Raw genomic sequence first — 18,505 nt, 5'->3', positions numbered from 1 at the left:
ACAGTTTCTACCCGGCTGACCAGGGGGCAAATTCTGAACGTATCTAGTCAGACTACATATGTTTATCTAGTCTGACTACAGTAGAGTCTCGCTATTATACAGTAGACACTCCTTCGTTATCCGGCTGACTGGGGGGACAAAATGACATTTAGGTTTTTTGAATGATCAACGGTTTTTCTAATGAAAAAGTGAGCATAAAAAATATTCTTAAAATAGCAAATGAAAAAACATATAAAGAGATCTACAAATCGTCGGTTGCGGCTACCTCTGTCGTATCTGCATTTGTTTTGTATCTGCATTTGGTTCAAGCTACAATACAGACGTCCCCTCTTGCGTAAAATGCTGACACAAAAGAAATGCAGATACGACAGAGGTAGACGCAACCGACGAAATATATCAAAGAAATAAAAGTGAGCATATAATAATTCAAAAACTGTGATCGTATAACAACAATAAGTGATATAATAATAATAAGTGATATAAAAAAAAAGTGATAATAAACAAGAGACAAATAAATTAAAAATACAAATAAAATAGTGAAATTAGTGAAGTACATGGGATAACGGAAAACCTAAATTTGAACTAAGTGAACAAAAGTGGCTATATGGACCCGAGTGAGTCCGACAGCCTTACATAAAACAGAAGAAGAAGAAGACAACGGTTTTTCTATTTTGTGCAGTGTGAATTTATTTTCTGTCTGACAAAGAAAAAGAGAATTTTCTTCATGGTGTGCTTTTGTTTCATTTTTTATCACAATATCTATTAAAAACTTCGATACAATGTTAATAATACTTTAATTCACTCTGGACAAACTTCATGTTTAGTGAAAATAATTTTGAATATATCAACCGCCAGTGTTTGGCAGCTGTCACCCGGATAACAAAGTGCCGGATAACGAAGAGTTGAGTGTAGTCCATATTTGGTTCCAGATTTGACACTTGATTCGCACTATAATTCATGTCATTTTTTAAAAATTATCAACAACTTTTAGTATTGAAATTGCTCGACGGCTTCCATTTTTTTTGCGATTGTGGTACTTGTTCTCGCTCTTTTCATTATGGATCACAATTATCACAACTACTCAATAAAGTTTGCCAAAAATATTAAAATAAGTATGACAACATTGCATGTCGCGTACTAAAAAACATAACCTAACTTAAAATCAGTGTTTTGAAATCAACGGTCGATAAATTGTGGACTATAGAGCGATGGCCTATAGCGAGACTCTACTGTACATAACTGTACATGTACACTGCTGGTGAGTGTGTGTGAGTGTCGAGACACATTTTGTAGTATTGCCGCATCCCTATCTAGTCTCTGAATTCGTTAAGTTGATTAACAAAATGAAATCGCGACAACCCTTGACTTGATAGGAGACTACATATAGCCAATTTCTATCTAGGCACCTCTTGAACATGCCTACATGGCAAAAATTTCTCTGAAATTGGACCAAAAATATTTTAAATATAGTTGAAAACATTCAGTAAATGTAAAAAATGCTAAATAATTAAACTTATATGAAATTTATGCACAAATTTCACATATTTAAAATTGCACTTTTTGTAGGCGAAAGTCCACTCAAAATTTGAATATTTCTTTATATCTAACGTTTGAAAGCTTAGAATCGCTGTTACATATTTTAAATTAAAATCTCTTTTCTACTTTACTGATAGGTTAATTTTTTATGGATGTATGTGTATGGTTGCCTATTTAAAAATATGTCATTCTTAAATTTTATTGCTCGAACTCAAAGAGGGAGCAAGAATATCCTCATTTCTTTTAAAGAGAAGATTGAATTAAATTAATTAAATTAAATAAAAAAAAGAGGTATAAAATATTTTGATATACTAACTTGCTCATTTTCCTCTTTGGAAGATTTAAAAACATTTAAAGACTTGAGGTCTCGTATTCACTAATCGAGATAATTAGTGAAATTAAAGAATTATAAAGATGTATAAATATAAAGAATTTTTTTTTATCCACGAGGTTTGTTAAAAAAAAAGACTTAAAAATTTTGCAAGCTACGAAGATTTTGTCTGAAGGACTCTTACATTCTTAACACAAAAATTAGTAGAACCTTTTAATATCCCTTTAGAATATTATAACAATATTCTTGTTGTCTTTCAGAAGCATTATATTAAACAATAAATAATGATAGAGTATTTACAAAAAAAAAATCTTTCTTATGAACGATGCCCAATTATAATACTCCCTCCGTCCCGAAAAAAGTCTTACGTTTGCTAATACATTTTATATGAAAGAATGTACGACTTTTTTTTGGTACAGAGGGAGTATTATAATTGGGCATCGTTCATAAGAAAATTTTTTTTTTTGTAAATACTCTATCATTATTTATTGTTTAATATAATGCTTCTGATAAATAAAATTTAATCACTAATACTCAAATTTGCAATTAATTGAAAATTGTGATTTTCCGAGAAATAATACACATGAAATTAGAAAGATTATTTCTAACGATTTTTTGAGAGTTTTTAATCCCAATAATGTATGGTTTTAGTAAAATCTATAAAAAGAATGTATTAATAACTAATAAGCCTTAATGTTGCTTTCAAATTGAAAAACAGTTTCTAAAGGAAAAATTCTTTAGAAACTTTTAAGTTGTTAAAAAAGAAACATTAAAAAAATGCAACATAACAAAGCCAAAAATTTTTAATACAATTTTAATCATTTTTTTCCTTGTCTTTCGCAATACCCGCAAGCTTAAAAGCTTCAATATGTAAATTTCCCTAAGTCCAGTGCAAGCATTTTAAATTAAAAGTAATTAAATAGTTCTATCCCATGAAAATTAATTCACATCTCATTACGAATTATCGTAGACCGCATTCTTGTTAACTCTAAAAGAGTTTTATTAAAGAAAAAATGTCAATTTATTAGCAAAATTTCATAAAGCTTTTCTTGAAAATAATGCAGAATTTTAGCATTTTCTATTATCCGTAAACTACCCCTCTGCCTTCATTTAACTGTTTTACCGCGTTTTTGTAAAAGGGTCAAACTCTATTTTGCTGTAAATAAATTTAAATTTAATTTAAACTGTTTTTGACTTATCAATTTAGCGTTTTATTTTTTCTCTTGATATTTTTAGGATTTTTTTTATAACGATTAATATCCAGAAATTAAATTATTTATCATCAAATACTACAAATATTTTGTAGGTAATAAAGGAATTATTTTTATTTCAACTTTACTTCTTTTTTTAGAGGAAGAAAATGAGTAATTTAATGCACTCACAAATGCACCCATCATTCCCCAAAAAGATGCAATTTTTGAATTAAAATAATTACCGCGAAAAAATAGCGATTTTCAGTCTCAACTTGGTCAGCTGGGTAGCGCGTAGCGCCTCTAGTGATGAGATCAAAAAATTTGTGTGAAAATGAAAGATCTTTGAATTTTTAAAATACGCGACATCAGCGCCAATTTCTCATCTGGCGGAGGGTGTAGGTGTCCCAAAAAGTCCCACAAAACTGACAGTATGGTACAATAAAAAAAGTCATCGCAGTGTCAGTGCTTTCACGTAATTTTTCACGTATTTTCTTTTCTCAAGTTTTCCCAGTGAAATCGGTACCTTGATGACATTTTCCTGGAAAATTGAGTGAGAAATTGTGGTGCGCGAAGGTTGTGGAGCGGAGAACAAGGGCATTTTCCGTAAGTGGACTGTATAAAATAGAAAAGATTAAAGCCCCATTGCGTGGAGCGCGCGTCATGGTGAAAAAAAGTCCCTCATACATTTTCATGTCTCCCACTCCTCAGGATGACCTTAGAGTCCAACTCAGGCACACAGCAAGGGATGGCTTTCATGATGAAGAAGAAAAAGTACAAGTTTTCCGTGGAATTGCAGCTGGATGAGCTGGTGGAAGTTCCCTTTCTCAATGCAGTTCTCTTTGCCAAGATCCGCCTGATGGACGGGGGCTCATTCCAAGAGTACAGCAGTCGGTAATTAGTGCAATTAGAAATTTTTCCCCCTATCAATCTCTCTCTCTTGCTGTCCCTGCTATCTCTGGCTCGCTATCTGATACCCTAGGTGCGGACTTTACATGAAAATTTTTCACATTGATTGTGTTTTGTGATAATTCCCACCCAATATTGTGATGTTTTTTTGTTGTTGTTGTCTCTTCACGGAAATATTTTCATTGGAATTCCCCTCATCGACTTTTCTTGGTTCTTCTTCCCACGCTGATATCCTCCTTCTTTGGGCTTTTATGTGTTCCAGCGAGGAAGTGAAGAATCATGCTGTGAAATGGAGCCAAAAATTCAATTTTGTGTGCAAGATGTCAGCTAATGCCTCAAATGGGGTCCTGGATCCCTGCAATTTGCGCATATCTGTCCGGAAAGAGATAAAGGGTGGACGTAGCTACCAGAAATTGGGCTTTATTGACCTAAATCTGGCTGAATTTGCGGGATCCGGACTTACATCTAGTCGCTATTTGCTGGAAGGCTACGATGCCAAGCACCGTCAGGACAATTCAATGCTTCAGGTGTCCATAAAGATGTACATGCTCAGTGGAGATGTCCTTTTCAAAGTGTAAGTAACTACTTTTCTCAAGGTACATAAAATAAATCTTCTAACACTGAGTCCTCTGAAAAAAAAAATAGCCCATCGCCGAGTCTCAAGAACAAACAAATCGCTATCCAGGATGAGGGACCTTCTGGTCAAGGGGTCAAAGGGAAGGTTGGCCTACCACCGTCAACAGGAAGAGCCACTAAAGATGACTCTTCGATAGCTTCAGGTTCATCGGGATTTGGATCATTAACCAAGAAAAAGAATTTTGGTAAGTCCAACTTCTGGATTTCTTTTATAGCTTTAGTTTTAGAATTATCAAAAAAAAATCATTTTTTTTCCTATTTTTGTTGAGTAATAATCTGAGACTACTTTTAAAAAGTGAACTAGTAACTACAAAGACTGACTTAGAAAATGTTATTAAATGCGTTGACACTATTGGGGCCGTATAACTCTTCTCAAATCTTTTCGTTTTTGGGCAGTAAAAAAACGGATCTAGAATATTTTTTCAAAAAATTTAGGTCTAGGCTAAAACGTTACAAAATGGGCAATCAGCAAAGCCTTATAGGCCATTCTACAACTTTGCCAAAGACGAATTTGTGGAGAACAAGAAAAGTGTAATTATGTTTTTTTCTGAAATTTGATTCCTAACGAGGCTTTTAAATAATTTTCCAAAAGCCGATTTTGTCAAGAAAAGTCTCTGGTTTATCAAAAACAGAAAAGACGAACAGGAGACAAAGTGAGTCGAGTTGTTAAGTGTCATTTACGGAAAATTGAGGTAGTGCTATACAGGGATAGATCCAAATATTTCGATTTTGTCATTACATTTAGGACTCCCTAGTTCCCTAGAGAGAGAGAGAGTGAGAGAGAATGAGACCTACACTAGCTGACAAAATAATAGAATCATCGCTACAAAATTTACCTTTTCACTTTTGTGATTTTTTGTTAGACTACTTTGACACAGAATACTTGAATTGGGGAATTTTTTAAAAATATTTAAGATTTGACAATCCTTCCTACCGTCTTGATATTATTCCATCTTTAAAAGGCCGTAAGAAAAAACTATTTGAGATTGAATTGTTCCAGAATCCGATTTTTGGACAATTGAATCTCAATAATATGCGACGATGTTAATGGTCTCAAAGATTTTATCTCAAAATTAAAGAGGTAGAGCTGTAGCATTACAGCCTTTAGGGTAAGAAGGGGTTATTAAAACTTTGAGATTTCCTAACAGTTTTGGATTTAAAAATGAAAGAAACAATGAGGAAGTACTCTCGAATGTAAAGTCTTGTAATTTTACGTGGTTTTCTTTTTCTTGTTTGACCATCTGAAACAATGAAAAAAATTTTAAAATTCCAAAATAGTATGATTCCGAATTATCCGAATTAATTTCGAATAATACAGGCTTCAGACCCAAGGCTTAGCCAAATGGCTTAAGTGCTATAATTTCTGGTCAATTACAATTTTTTTTTTTTTGGAAAAATTTAACTTAGGATTGGGTTATTAAGGATAAATGACCTATTAGGCTCTCAAAAAGCAATGAAATTGCTCGCCATTTAGGATATTGAGATCCTCGGGAACTAGGCTAAACCTCTAGTCTGAAGACCGGTTAAGTATGGAATACGGCATATTTGATTCTAAAAACGAAGTTTCGAAGAAAAAAAAAAACTTAAAACCCTTAAAACAGTAAAGGGTTGGAAAAGAGTCCCAGGCTTTGCGAAATGCTCGAACTCGTGACTTAAATGCTATACCTCAAAATTATTTTCGCACAATTTACCATTTACATGTTGCCAACCCATTTGCACTGATTCATAAATCACTCAAAAGATACCCCAAAAATTGTTTTCAGAGTATTAAAATTGATTTTCGGACTAAAATTACATATCGGTTCATTAACGGGTTTACAACCGATTTACAAATAATTCAAAAAAAAAAAACATTGGCCAAAATACACCACAAGAGAAACATAATTGTATTTTGAATAAAAATTAGTTATCAGTTATAAACCAGTATTGGAACTTTGAGATTCCCTTAACATTTTATGTAAGCAAAATAAAAACAAAAAAAAAACACGAAATGTGCCCTTCAGTGTAAGGCTCGTATTTCTTTGAGGTGTTCTTTTTCTTTTTACCCATCTGCAACAATTAAGGAAATTTCAAAATTCGAATTTAGATCTAATTCCAAAATAACCCATTATATACTCTATGTCTATATTATCTTAGAGGTTTTTATTAACCGCTTTCGATAAAGTTTTTTTTTAATTACGCATCTCGACGAGCTTCACTTTTCAATAAAATTTAGAATAAACAAGTTATAAAGCCCAGATAATCTTATTGTAGCAAAAATTCTTTGTAAGCAAACTCGACGGAGTTTGTATACCCAGGAATGCGGGCCAGTTCGATTGTGAATTGAATTTTGGGTACAATGAATTTTGTCGAGATAATTTTATCTATTTAAACCGCCTAGATCAATTTGTCCTATGCGATTTTTTTTATTATGAATTCGTCTTACAATCGAATGATACACCGACAAATATAGGATGGTTAAATTTACCATTTTCCATACAAAATTTTAATAGCCGGATAGTAAAAAAGTCATCGAGCAAACGCGATATTAGATCTGACTGTCAAAAATTGTAGAATGTACGTGCTTGCCTTTAGAATTTAGTATCCTATGGATATTAAATTTAAATATCCGGATAGTAAAGTATCCGTTTAGTGGATATTAGTAGCCGGATATTAGAATGAAAAATCTTGGAAAAAAATTATTTCTTCATATTTGAATAAATTTTTAGCCATTGTTCGAGGGCTTGGGGCACTACCTGGTTGATAGTCTCTGTATTTTAAGCCATTTTGGTGCGTGAAAATTCTTTTTCAAAGAATATCAGGAACTGTTGCATCGTCGCCTAAGATATTCCAAGATGATATTCTAACAGCAGGATGATAAATTTTACTGGCTTGGATAGTAATTTCAATCCAATTTACTAGTCTCCGTTAAATTTTCCTTTCTTCCAGTTAAATTCTAAGATCTAATATCCGGCTAGTAAATTTTACTATCCGAATATTAGAATCTAGGAGAAGTCAATGTGAAAACTAAAGAAGGATAGTAGATTTTACCATCCGACTATTAGAATTTACTATCCATAGAATAGTAAATTTTAAAATTTCATGATAGTAGATTCTAAAGGAAAATGTCTATGGAGGATGGTATTTTCTACTATATTTGGATGCAGTAGAATTCAAAGATACGATTTGTAGAAAATACCATGCAATTTTTTCACGGTGTATCGAAATCCTTTTTGAAAAATTTAACCACTTCTATTGTAAATTTTTTCCGTTTTAGTATATTGTTCTTCTAATATCCTCAAAAGAATGTCAGTAGCAGAATTTTAGTGTTACGTAAACTACCACAGATTCGAGTACCTTTATTTTTCAGGGTTGACTTTCCACCCTTGCTATTCGTAAGCTTGTCTTTTGTTTGTTCTAGCCCTGAAAAATGGTCTTAGGGCAGAATCACATTGACAGTAAAGTGCTCACCGTATTTCGTTAATTTACGCATTTTCATTGCAATTTTTACGCAAATTCTTGATTACTGTATTACCTAATCTCATACTCGATGACACTAGGTGAAAATAATGTAAAAAATTGAAGAAATAAAACGAAAATGCAATAAAAGGGGGGAAAAAACTGTACGATTAATTTCTTTCACAGTTTTTTTGCTCACCGTTTATCGAATTTTCGTTTTATTTCTTCAATTTTCTTATATTATTTTCACCTAGGGCTGCCGAGTATGAGATAAGGTAATACAGTAATCGAGAATTTGCTTAAAAATTGGAATGAAAATGCGTAAATTAACGAAATACGGTGAGGCTACGGCGAGAACTTTATTGTCAATGTGATTCTGCCCTTAACCGATCAGACAAGACAGCTCGGATCGATGAAGACCATTCTTACGTGCTAGAATTAAAGGCAAAACCTTATGAAAAGTAAGGTGGCAAAGTCACCTGCATCTACAGTTATTCATTATTAATTAAATGAGACTACATAAATTTCACCGAATAAACTCAGAAGTTTTATAAGCTCTTAAACGCTTGCAGAATCCATGGATTTTGTATCACTTCTAAATGTTACTCAAAGTTAAAGATTAAAGAGTTCTGAAAGGTTTTTTGAATTCCTAAGGGCCTTGACAGACCTGAGTATTAGCCGAGAGACGGATTAGTGTAATAATATTCGAAATAATGGTTTAAAGCACATTTCTATTCTTTCTATCAGTTTTCACTAAGCCGTCTCTCAGCTTCAGTCGTAAGGGCCTAAGAGATCTGGTTACAACCGGCATTAAATGATAATTATCTGGTTATAAAACGATAATTAATTTTATTAAACGATAATTAAATGCGAAATGTAGTTGTTTTTTTTACCCGATGTTTTTGTCGAATGAGTTGGACGACTAAACAACTTTATTATCCATTAAATTATTGTGAAAGCTATTTTTGAAATATAATTTGATGGAACTTATGAATTCGAAAAAAGCACGTGGTACTTTTTTTTAAAGCTAATAAAATTATGTGATAACTTTTGTTGTAATCAGAGCAAAATCCAGGAGATAGTGAGGGAAATGCAGTCTTGCCGGGTCTTGTATGTAGTTCCAGTAATTCGGAGCTACTGGATACGGCTGGAAATACGGATTCAGGAGCTGTCTTGCCAAACTCCTACACAGTTTCTCTGCAAAATACACAATATGGAGAAATTGGGCACTCACGCAATTCAAGCAACACTAGTCAAGTAAGTTTAGAATTATCATGAAGGGTATTGGCCTTGTAGATAAGGCTGTAAGTGTAATTTATTTATCTCGTAGATGTCCAAGGGATCTGGATACAGCAGTTTCACCCAAAGTCAGCACTCTCGACAGAGTTCCGATTGTGATTCCGGGCAAACGAGGTAAGTGGTAGAAAGCCATTTTTGAGGGCAGCCTCCTTTTGTCTTTTGATGTTGTTATCTCTTAATTTTCAATATACTAACTTTAATTAATATTTTTTATCTACCGTATCAAAAAAAAATTAATCACAAAATGTTGTATCTATGGGGTTTATATCAATCACTTTTCTCACAAATCACCTTAATTAATTTTATTTATTTTTTGTTTGGGAGCTGACAAATAATATTGTGGGCATTTTATTTAATAATCCCTTTTGAGAAATAGCATGAAATGCATGCACTAGCAGATTTTGATAGAGAGAATGTTTTTTTTTTTCGAAAAAAAAGTGTTGAATTTTGTGTGTTTCAAAGGTTACAGCTGCTATTTGCACGAACTCATTCTTTCTCAAATGGTTTCTATCGAAATGTTATTGTAAATACGGGAGCTGTGAGTGTGATGGAAATTCCACAGAGTCCCGACAGCACAGATAACTTCTCAATGGTCAGGAATTCAACTGAGCATCACTATCGTATGGATGCCATTGAACTCAGTACGCCTGATTTGGAAAAGGTGCTCAACAGTGAGGCTCTCTTTAAGATGAAATCCATGGATGATCTTTTGCACAATAGAAAATTTGATTCTGATCCTCCAATTGATTTATTGCGCAAAAAGAGGGAATTTGAAGATAAGAGATTTGGTATGGCACGCATAAGATCCATGACAAATTTAGTGGTTGAGGAGGAGGAGGAAAAAGAGAAGGAATCAAAGAAATCTACGGCAATTTCGGAAGATGTCCTAGATCGAGGGAGTGAGAAGAAGGTGTTCTTGACAAAATTGCGCTCCTTGGAAAAGACTGTGGCTAAAATGGCATTTGGAAGTGAAAATAATAAAAAACAATCGCCAAAATCGTCCTTTTCGCGTGTCTTCCGGACAAATGTGCGCAATAAGACAAATAAACACTCACTCTGGACACGAGCATCAATCCATGCCTTTAACACACACGATGACTGTGATTCTGGAAGGTAAAATTCCCATTCCTCCATCCTCCCTTCTATCCAAAACCCAAAACAAAAAAAGAAAGAAAATCATTTGTAAATAATCCGGATGGGTTCCCAGACCGAGAATCAAAGAGGCTTCTGTGTGTTTGTAGGCTCGATCGTCGTGCGGATTAGCGCTTCTCTCTGGCGGAATCTGGGCAGTGTTTTTTTTAGACACTCCAGAATCTCTCTTTCTCATAGCAATTTTCACATCTCACCGCTTTGAAATTCAACCAATTTATCTTGGTTATGCTTTTCACTATTGCTATTATTCTTTTTTTGTATTTCCTATCTTTTCTTCAGCATACGGGGAGTTTTTAGTAATCTTACTTTGAAGCGTAAGTAACTTAACCCATTCCTTACCATGGTATTATACATCATACGTAAATTGAGTGATTTTGGATGATTTATTCCTGGGCAACTGATACTCGAATTGCTATCGGGAATGGATTTTTAGTATCTTTAGTTCTTCAATTACTTGGGAAAAATAGTCCGACAGAGATGAAAATACATTTTGTTATTGTTTTCTTGCTTCGCGGAAGGTCATGCAAAATTTTTGCTCAAAATGGTGGACGGAAAATTCGACTTCCCGTCGAATTTATTATAATTGGCCTCTTTCCTCTTTCCTGATTTGAATTCTGGTTGCCAATTTGTTTTCTTGGATAGGTACTCTATCTAAAGCAATAGAGTTTGTAATGAATTAATGCACAGAATTTAAATTCAGTGACCGTTAAAACGTGTGTTTGAGGGCGAATGCCCGCGCCCCTATAATAGATAAATTTGTTTTCTTTTCAAAAAATTCATCTATTAATCTGTAGGAAAGTAATCCCAAAATATATACATTGTATCTCAAGTATTTCTGGTACATTGACTGAATGATTGACTCTCTATCAATCGGGCATATGGGGCAAAATGTCATTCAAATAATCGATAGATTTGGGTGTCAAAGTCATTGTAAATTCCACAAAAAAATGCTCAATTATAAAGAATCATGATAAAATAAAATGAACTACAGCGAATTTAAGCAAATTTGCTTCATAATTAAACGTGAAAATTGTTAACAAAATTTTTCGCCCGATTGAAAAAGAGCCGATTGAGCGAGAGTCTACTGTAATTCTTGTACCGTTTTCTCATTCTTGTATAATAATGGATAGTGAGATATCGATGGCTCAGAATATAAAACGAATAAGTCGTGAATAGCCAACTTGACAGGAAGGCGATTTCGATCAATACGAAACTTAAGGTCCCCGACCCCCCTGACCCGAGCTATAAGGGTCCAAAAAGCAATTCTTAAAATGGCCATAACTCCGGTTCTAATTGTCAGAATTTAAAAAGTGCCAGGGCTTTTTGGAAAGCTCTTGTAAAATGCCACTTCCCCTTCTAACATCACAAGTTCATAAAACTACCGCTAGGGGCGTTATTATTAAAATGAAAATTTTTCAATTTTCTAAATTAAATAACTCAAAAATTCCATTGTGCATCGAGCTGAAATTTTAGTATGTTGTAGCCGTTGATTATACTTATCAAACAAAAAAATACCTAAGTCGATCTATAACCTCTGACCCGAGCTATAAGGGGTCAAAGTTTGAATATTGACCGGCCTCTATCTCCAATTCTAATTAACATTTTGAGCTAAATTTTGGGTTTTTGGTTTCGTCTCGATGAGCACTTTCAAATGGAAGTCCAAAAAGTCACCACAGGTGGCGCTGCGATAGCGTCAAAATTCATCGAAATTCAAAGTCATTTTTCTCAAAAACGGCATTGTGCAAGTTAATGAAATTTTAGTATGTTGTAGTCCAGACTAGGACGTTTCCAAAATGGTGTGAAAGTGCGCTGTGGTTACAATAGAACTGGAGATAGGGTGGAATAACCGGCTATCGCCATGTTTAGAAAAAAATTAAATTCATTTAATCATAACTTTTGAATTCTTGTTACAAGATAAGTCAAATTTGACACAAAGTTACTTAGATGTATTGGCTCTAGATACGTGAAAACAATAATCCTAGAACATAACGATGGACTACTTAAAAAACTGATTTTTATTAATAATGCAAAAATAACCATTTCGTCGCCACTTTTTACCACTTTTCGCCAGTTTTGTAAAATTTGTAACCACTTCTCGCCACCCACTTGAAAAGAACCACACTCGGTTATTTTAGGCAATGCTATGAAAAGAATACATTCACCATTTCTCTTTCCTTGTGATCACTTTATTATTACTCTCTTTAAATGATTTTTCTTCACTTTTATTTGAGAAATCAAATTATGGGGCTTTTGCAGAAAGTAAACAATGCAGATTTGACAACTGAGAATGCACGAAGTGAAGTTAGCGTCGCCTATTGAAAAGATATAGCGACAGGTGGTAAAATCAATTCCAGAATATTACCACTTCTCGCCATGCCTCATTTTTATACAAAAATAATATAAAATGAAATATTAATTGACTAAATACAAATTTTATGTATTCCACAAGTGCAATTAAATATTCAATAGACAAATTATTTACCCAAATAGGTATTTTTGGCCTGATGAAAATTTTACGACACTTAGTACATTTGGTAAGAGATGTTGGATTCGATGCACTTGCTTAAAATATTGCTCTAAAAAGTGATCAAAATCGTGAATCCAAAACGAATAATTATTATTTTTCGATTCTATGCGTAGAAGCAGAAACAATACAAAAAAATTGCGACTCATTTATTTCATAAATTGCGAAAAATAGCGATTTCAATGTAAGTGGCGAGAAGTGGGGCACTGGTGAGAACTGGTGATTTCACCCTATGAGGGGTAAAATTTCACGAAATTAAAAAAAAATCATATCTCCGGTTCTATTTCACCGATTTTGATGAGTGAGGGCTTAAACGAAAGACCTCATCAAATGCTACTACTTTCTGAAACATTTGAACTTCGTGGGACCAACACCAGGAGCGCCACAGTCGAGAAACTAATTTCAATATCACATTACCCTTAATTATCTCGACTGTCGCTTAACCGATTTTGATGATTACTTCGACATAATTGTAGAGGACATTTGTGTCTATGTTTCGTTTATACAAATTTTGCCGTTTAAGTGTGTAAAAATGGACTTTTCCCATAATAACGCTTTGAAACCACTCAGGTGCCAATTTGACTGCTTCTACTCAACCAAGACACTTAAAATAGGGTTTTAAATGGAAAATCTCACAAAATACAACAATTCTTTGATATAGTTGAAGTTCATCAAATGAACACTTGGGGCGCTCTGGGCGAAAAAACGAGTTCACAAACAAACAACCTCAATTATCTCGGCTTCTGATTAATCGATGAGATCATCTTCTACGGCAAAATTATAGAGAACATTATGGTCTACATTTCACCCATATATCACTTTTCTGTCACTCCATCCAAATCCTTGATATTTTGGTTTAAATACAAAATTTGTATAATTTCACGAATTTGATTCGAGATAACTGAATGGCGTCTCCCAACTTCAGCACTAAATCGAATTTGCGTACATTTCGAGTTAGCTCACATTAAGAATCTCACCTACATAAAGCCGGTTAGGATTATCTGTCCCTTTTCCCTTTTTAGAATTATACTGTTTGAAATGCAGCACAATTAGAAGGAAAAATCTTTCCGCAGAAAGAACAAAAGCCAGATAAACTTATGATGGCTAAGATTCTTTTGAGATAACTTCGGATTTTTTTCCAACTCGGACGGATTGCGTGCAAATTCGGTTATGAGCGGGATTTTGAAGGTAAAAAATCACGTCATGACATTCAGATCAGTTTGAATTACGAGATTCTTTACCAATGTCGTTAAGGTCGTTTCCAATATTAGCTAAAATTCATCATCATGTCTTTAGAAGATGAAAACAAATAGGGGAAGGCTTTCAGTTTTCGCACACTTCATATTTTTTCATATTCTTAAGTCACGCATTTCTAGAAAAAAAAATAGGTCAGATTCATTAAACACTGAATCAAAAAGGGGGTGCGATTAACTTTTTTTGCTGGTAACTTTAACACTTTTCAGGTGTAAAAATATATCTACATTTTTTAATGTTAATTTTACACCTTTTGAAGTGTAAAATTAACATGAAAAAGGGTAACTTTAACCCATAATAAACTTGAAAAGCATAATATTTACACCGATTTCGGATCAATAATCCAGGGTAAAATTAACATTTCCGAAATATTATTTTAACTTTTTCGGATTTCTCTTAGTGAAGGAATATGGGAAAAATATGAATTGTTCGAAGCTAAAGTGTGTGCGAAGCCTGAAAGCCTTTCCGAGAATGCTTTTATCTTCAAATAAGAAAAAAAGATTACTAAACTCTCTCTATATGCTTCTTAATCCTATTATCTTGCTCAATTATGCTTTGTTCTTCCTTCTCTTAAAACAATAATATGTTATAAAAAAATTATCAAACTGTACATAATCCCTTGTGAATTCCTTTAAGATTAGGTTTTTTTTGCTATATCAAAAAAAATCACTCATAAGACGGTAACTATGGGTATGGGATTTTCTCTGCATGATTGCACGTAGAAGGAAAATACTTTATGTGGCATTTTCACTTGACTATACCAGCTGAATGTTGTGCAAATTGTTGCTGCAAGTGTGATTTTCTTTGGTGTTTGGTTTGTGTGGAAAAAAAAAGAAAACAAATTGTGCAATTAACACCTTGCTTTAGTTGATATTTCCTCTATTTGGTCTGAGTATGCAAATATATATATATATATATATATATGTGGCAGAAATGTCGGAAGGGGAAATTGAGGTGAAAATTGTCTTTTGCAGAAATATAAATCCTGCTCCATTTACGTCCAGTGAAACAGGATCGCTAGATAGGCTCAAGTCAGCGGCAGAAAGGAGGAAAAAATGTTCTCTGGATGATCATGGACCAGCTGTTTCGGGGAGAGTCGAGGGTACTCGGGTCAATCCTGTGTTTATGGTCGATGAGATTGTCAAGAATACCAAATTGGATCAATTGGAAGAGTCAGCAGAAAGTAAGTGGGATGAATTTTTGATTTTATTTATTTATAGGGTATAATGTGCCAAATTTCAGCATAGTTGCATATAAGCACCGAAGTCTTAAATTTGAAATGCAATAATTTTAATTCATATTGATATTTTTTATTACTTCCTTTTCGGTAGGGTTGTGTTCAACCTTGAAAACTAGTTTATCATCTTTGTTTTCTTTAAATCACTTCCTAAAATATTGAAAAATTAATAAAAATATGAGCATTGCTTTAGGTAGTATTCCGGCCACTTTGAGTGAAATACCGGCCACATTTTTTCTGGCCACCTTTTGTAACGCAACGAGTTTAATATTTAGTTTAATACGTTTATATGACCCACAAGCCCTGAAATCTTCCGTGTAATTTGTCCTGAAGACCTGAAGAGTAACATCTTAAATTTACGCGCCGTAGCAATTTGCCCTTCCTGAACTCTTTCAAGGCTTTTTCCACATCATCATTTTCATAGAAGCTATGGTTTTTTTTTCTATTGGAGAACTCAGAAATTGAAAAAAAAACACAAAATGAATAAGAAATTTAGGTAAGCAAAAGATGTTGCCGGAATAGGCAACACTACCTCACTGGAGAGACGCTCACAAAGTACATACTTTTTTACGCGAAATACAGGATCCAGCTGGGAAATTTCACGCGAAATTTAAAGATTGATTCACTATTAACATAAACAGAAACAATCTTTAATGAAAACTAATCAATTTTCATGAAAAACGCCGAAGGAAAACCTTTTGCACTTCACCACAAATCAGAAGACTGCTAGAAACACAATCGATCTGTCAAATTTTTTGTAAGACTCTTTCTACACTGAGTTTTTACAACGGAATTTAAATTCAAATTACAGTAGACTCTCTCAATCGGGAATATGGGGCGAAATGTCATCCGGTTTAGCGATAGAATTGAGCGTCAAAGCCTTTGTAAATTCCACAAAAAGTGCTCAACTATAAAGAATCACGATAAAATAGGAAGAACTACAGCGAATTTGAGCGAATTAGCTTCATAATTAAACGTGAAAATTGTCAACAAAATTTGTCGCCCGATTGAAAAAGAGCCGATTGAGTGAAAGTCTACTGTATACCTAAAATTTAGCGGTCTTTGTATTAATACATCTTAAAATGAATAAATATTTAAAACCAAAATGAATTCATTGACTATTCGAAGATAATATATACATAATTTTAATTAATTTATTTCCATGGCCGAAATTACACTCAAAGTGGCCGAAATTAGAAGCTGGCCGAAATTTGGCACACTTCCCCTAATTACAAAAAAAAAGTTTCAGGAGGATCAAGAAATATAAAGAAAAAAAATTTGTGGCTTTTTTTTCTTTCTGTAGCCTCTGGGTTAAAGCTCTTTATTGCCCGGGATGGATCCACATCACTTGGCAGTCATAGTCATGAGGTTAAGTCTCAACTGCCGGCTGGAGTATTTAAGCAAGTTATAATGGAAAATCCGAGATAGTAATTTTATTCTTTCTTATTTCATTGATTACTGTGATGATAAATTACACCCTTTAACTCTTATTTTTATTTGTTTTCCTATTTGTTTTTATTATTTTTTAATTTATATTATTATTTTGTGTCCAAGGATTTTATTTTTTTTTTTCGTGTAAATGTTGTTTCAGTTCTATAGAGTAATGAAGAAAAAAACACTGTTTTCCCTCTCACACATTGATAAACTAGATCTTCGTCAAGACATCACAAAATTGCTCCAATTTGTAAAGGAAAAAAAATCAAACAAAGAGCTTTTCCATCAAATACAGTAAAGAAAAAAAAATCATCCAATGTTAATTGCAGTGACGTAAAAGAGAAAAAATGTAAGAAGCAGCTTAATTGTAAAATCCCCAGAGACTTTTGTTCCCGATTGTATTAAAAGAAAGTATTTTGCCCAGTTTTATTTGTTTAAATTGTGTCTCATTTTCCACTGTAGCTCTTCTCTCTTTTTTTTTAAATGAATTGTATTTTCAATGGAAGAAGTAATATGTGTATTTTATATAATATCAAATAAAATCAAATAGTTAATGAGCAACATTGAATTTTCTCTTGTACAACCTTCTAACCTACTTTCGATCAAATGATGCGTGAGTGTCTGTTTTAATCGTCACGCACATAAAATACTGAAGCTAAAAAAGCTTAAGATATATACCGCAGATTTTCCACATCAGCAACTGTTCAAAACAGTTGACGGAGTGAAGATTAGGTGTTAACAGGAATTTTTTAAAAGGTCATTGGAAGTCCTTATCAGTTGAGACAAAAAAAAGAGCGATAGAATGAAATTAATGCGTCAGTGATTGTTGATTTTTATCAGCAATAAAGTCTTACCAACCATAATTACTATATTATTTTGTTGTTGAAAAACATGCACTAATACCGATTATCAAAATAAGATATGGGAAATTAAAAAAAAAAACTTTGAAGTGGGAAAAAATACCATTATTGCCATTGATTTTTTTCAAATTAATAAAAATGAAGTGGTAATAAGGTGAAAGGAACACCTATTGACACATTAAGAAGTCGTGTCAGGACATATTGACACTCTGTACCATTTGGAATACGAAATTCGAACTCTTATCCTATTAGATTATCCTATTAACGCAGATTAACGAAAAAACGTCATATTACTTAGATTTTGTTAGAAGTATTAAATAAATTTCAACATTTTAACAAAAGTCCCAATAAGGGTTCACTATCAAAGAGGTGTTCCTTTAACCCTACATTTCTTGAGTAATTTTAAAATATAAAAAAGCAACGAAATAACAAGAACAATGTGACTCTTAACTTTACGGCTATAATATATTTCAAAAATATAATAAAAACCAGTAACAAAATTTCGTCCCAATTCAAGATATAGGGATAAGCGGTTGAAAATGAATGAATGGAATGAATCAAGAAGTTTAGGAATTTATGAGACGTCTGAAGAATTTATTCTGAGAAACAAATAATCCTTTACAACTAAACTTTTAGTCTTATGCCCGTATACACGGTAAAAACTTTTGGACACTGACCAAAATTTTGGAAGATTTCCTTGGAACA

General features: G+C 33.2%; 1 protein-coding gene across 1 annotated transcript; it reads left to right on the top strand.

The window, feature by feature from the left end:
• Positions 1 to 3,481: 3,481 nt before the first annotated feature.
• On the top strand, positions 3,482 to 17,501 carry LOC129806925 (EEIG family member 2). Its single transcript, XM_055855789.1, has 8 exons — positions 3,482 to 3,663; positions 3,769 to 3,951; positions 4,229 to 4,540; positions 4,612 to 4,787; positions 9,104 to 9,297; positions 9,371 to 9,453; positions 15,244 to 15,452; positions 16,810 to 17,501. Exons 2-8 carry the CDS (start codon positions 3,770 to 3,772, stop codon positions 16,932 to 16,934), a joined length of 1,281 nt encoding a protein of 426 aa, XP_055711764.1. The 5' UTR covers positions 3,482 to 3,663; position 3,769; the 3' UTR covers positions 16,935 to 17,501.
• The last annotated feature ends 1,004 nt before the right edge of the window (positions 17,502 to 18,505 follow it).

Source organism: Phlebotomus papatasi, chromosome 3, assembly GCF_024763615.1.
Source record: "Phlebotomus papatasi isolate M1 chromosome 3, Ppap_2.1, whole genome shotgun sequence".
Taxonomy (NCBI): Eukaryota; Metazoa; Arthropoda; class Insecta; order Diptera; family Psychodidae; genus Phlebotomus; species Phlebotomus papatasi.
This window is presented reverse-complemented; position numbering and strand designations above follow the sequence as displayed.

Bases quoted from the DNA above. Each gene is read 5' to 3' on its own strand.
- LOC129806925 (XM_055855789.1), top strand. From the start codon at position 3,770: ATGACCTTAGAGTCCAACTCAGGCACACAGCAAGGGATGGCTTTCATG. The intron at 4,788-9,103 runs GTAAGTCCAACT...TGTTGTAATCAG, and splicing joins AACCAAGAAAAAGAATTTTG to AGCAAAATCCAGGAGATAGT. The intron at 9,298-9,370 runs GTAAGTTTAGAA...TTTATCTCGTAG, and splicing joins ATTCAAGCAACACTAGTCAA to ATGTCCAAGGGATCTGGATA.